At 38.3% G+C, this 2351-nt stretch overlaps 1 protein-coding gene across 2 annotated transcripts in view; it reads right to left on the reverse strand.

Annotated features, from left to right (window-relative positions):
* LDHA (lactate dehydrogenase A) overlaps positions 1-2351 on the reverse strand; it is an 81431-nt gene that overhangs the window by 66493 nt on the left and 12587 nt on the right. The window contains exons 3-4 of one of the 2 annotated variants that reach the window (XM_012654263.1): positions 1527-1644; positions 16-189 (exon numbers count right to left, since the gene is read on the reverse strand). In XM_012654263.1, coding sequence (XP_012509717.1) covers positions 16-189; positions 1527-1644 — 292 coding nt within the window. The remainder of the gene's footprint in view (positions 1-15; positions 190-1526; positions 1645-2351) is intronic. The other variant, XM_012654262.1, reaches the window with a different exon arrangement.

A 2351-nucleotide genomic window follows, 5' to 3' on the forward strand; every position in this document is an offset into this window, starting at 1 on the left:
AGTTAAAAGTCTCACCTGGATTTGAAACAATAAGCAACTTGCAGTTTGGGCTGTATTTTACAACGTTAGGAATGATGAATTTAAAGATGTTTACGTTCCGCTGGACCAAATTAAGACGGCTTTCTCCCTCCTGCTGACGTGCCCCAGCTGTGACAATAACCAGCTTGGAGTTTGCAGTTACATTATAGTCTGGAGAAAAGGGAAACAATGACCAGATTAAGGACTTTAAGAGAAATTTTTAATCTAGCCAACAAAAATTTGTTCCATTAACTTGTTTTAGTTTCTTTTTTGGGACAGGGTCTCGTTCTGTTACCCTGGTTAGAGTAAAGTGGCATCATGATAGCTCACTGCAACGTCAAACAATCCTCCTGCCTCTGCCTCCCAAGTTGTTGGGACCACAGGCACACACTACCATGTCTGGCTTATTTTTCTATTTTTTGTAGAGATGGGGTCTTGCTCTTGTTCAGGTTGGTCTCAAACTCCTGACCTCAAGCAATCCTCCTGCCTCAGCCTCCCAAAGTGCTAGGATTACAGGTGTGAGCCACCACGCCCGGCCTCATTAACTTCTCATATGGACAATTTGATCAGTGTTTTGTGTATGTGGAAGATAAATGCCACTAATGCCACCTAGACTCTTACTTTGGTTTTCAGTTTTATTATTGTGGCCTCTTAAATGGAAGAAGAGTTTGTCAACACCTTCCTTGTAGTCTAGTCACATTGTAATTTTATATAACTACAATTGGGGGGAGCTAGAAGGAATGAAGTTTATAATTTGATTCTCATATCAATTCCTTATACATTCCTCAGTTTTTTTACTATCTGAGCTCAATGTTCACACTCTTCCATACTTCTACTTAACTGTTAATACTTAACTATCATCCTGTCAGCCTAGGGACAGGCAATTTTCTCTTCTTTTGTTCATTTTCTTTTTCTTTCTTTTTTTTTTAAGCAGAGACATCTTTACCCTTAACAAGCATATTTTTGCTTCTAGTTACCCCGTAGCCCCAGACAGTTAACCCACAGATCAAGATGACGAAGGGAGTCACTTATCAGGTAAGTGGCCAATGATTTTCAAGTATCAAAACATACTATTTGGGCTCATGTTCAGGTTTCCTGGCTGGTTCTAATAAGTGTGAAAGGGTCAAGACAAGAATATCTGCTGACCAGGCTCATTTGCCCTATTCTCAACTTTGTGTTACATGTGTGAAAGAATTGGGTCGGGGAGGAGTATAAGTATACTTAAGTATACTTAAGTATTTGAAGCAATGCAGTTAAATATAGACCTAAGGTTTGGAGCTTTACTCATTACATTCTAATTCACACGCTTTCCATATCATGGATAAATTGAATCTCCACTTAAAACCATTTACCAGAAACTGAAATTTTGATATCTACAGGACCAATGCAAAATTATTCCAAAGCTCTCCTATCCTCTGTAAGAGAAAATCTTTGAAGAGCTCAGATTTCAAGCCTGATAATGAACTTAAGTCTAGCATGGACTATAATATAAACTTGTTGACATCAACCTTTGCTGGAGACAATTTTTGATGTTCTAAGGAAAAGGCTGCCATGTTGGAGATCCATCATCTCTCCCTTCAATTTGTCTTCAATGACATCAACAAGAGCAAGCTCATCTGCCAAGTCCTAAAAGACATAAAATCTTCAGTTAAATGGGAAATTGATACTTCTAGATTTTTGGAAGGACATGCAAAATTTCTATATTTCTGGCATAGAAGAGTTCTGCTACCTTATTAGTACAGTATCAGGATATACTTCAAAGTGAAGACAGGCCCACACTTAAAAAACCGACTCACAGATGATGCAATACATAACACTGACCCTATCTTCAGCCCTATTTCCCTCCCCACTGGAGCAACCTCTACAGAAGTTCTACCACCACTGGTGTGAAGGCAGAACACTGGATTGGCAGTAATTAGAATAACTTCCAATTATGTAAAACTGCTCTATTTAGTCTCTCAAATTCAGTTTTACACACCAATTTTAAATAGGTGATGCTGACCAGTATCAAGACTTGGAATTAAAAAGCAATATTGTAGACTATTCCCTGGTTATTTCCATATATGAACCAATACTAACAGTTTTGCATAAAGATAGATTTGTGCATTGCATAATATTGGCAAAAAATATCCTTGCAGTTCAACCTATAAAAGTCTGTAGGTGCATCTAGGACCAGGAGCCACCAACAATAGCTTTAATACAAATGGGGCATGGTCTGTTGTTACCAAAAAAGGTTATTTTAGCTGCAGATTTACCCCTAAACCAATTAAAAGTGATCTGACAGGTATTCTTACCCACACCTGAGTCAGAGGCCATCACAGAAAAAGACCATT

Source organism: Propithecus coquereli, unplaced genomic scaffold (assembly GCF_000956105.1).
Source record: "Propithecus coquereli isolate 6110/MARCELLA unplaced genomic scaffold, Pcoq_1.0 Scaffold44, whole genome shotgun sequence".
Taxonomy (NCBI): domain Eukaryota; kingdom Metazoa; phylum Chordata; class Mammalia; order Primates; family Indriidae; genus Propithecus; species Propithecus coquereli.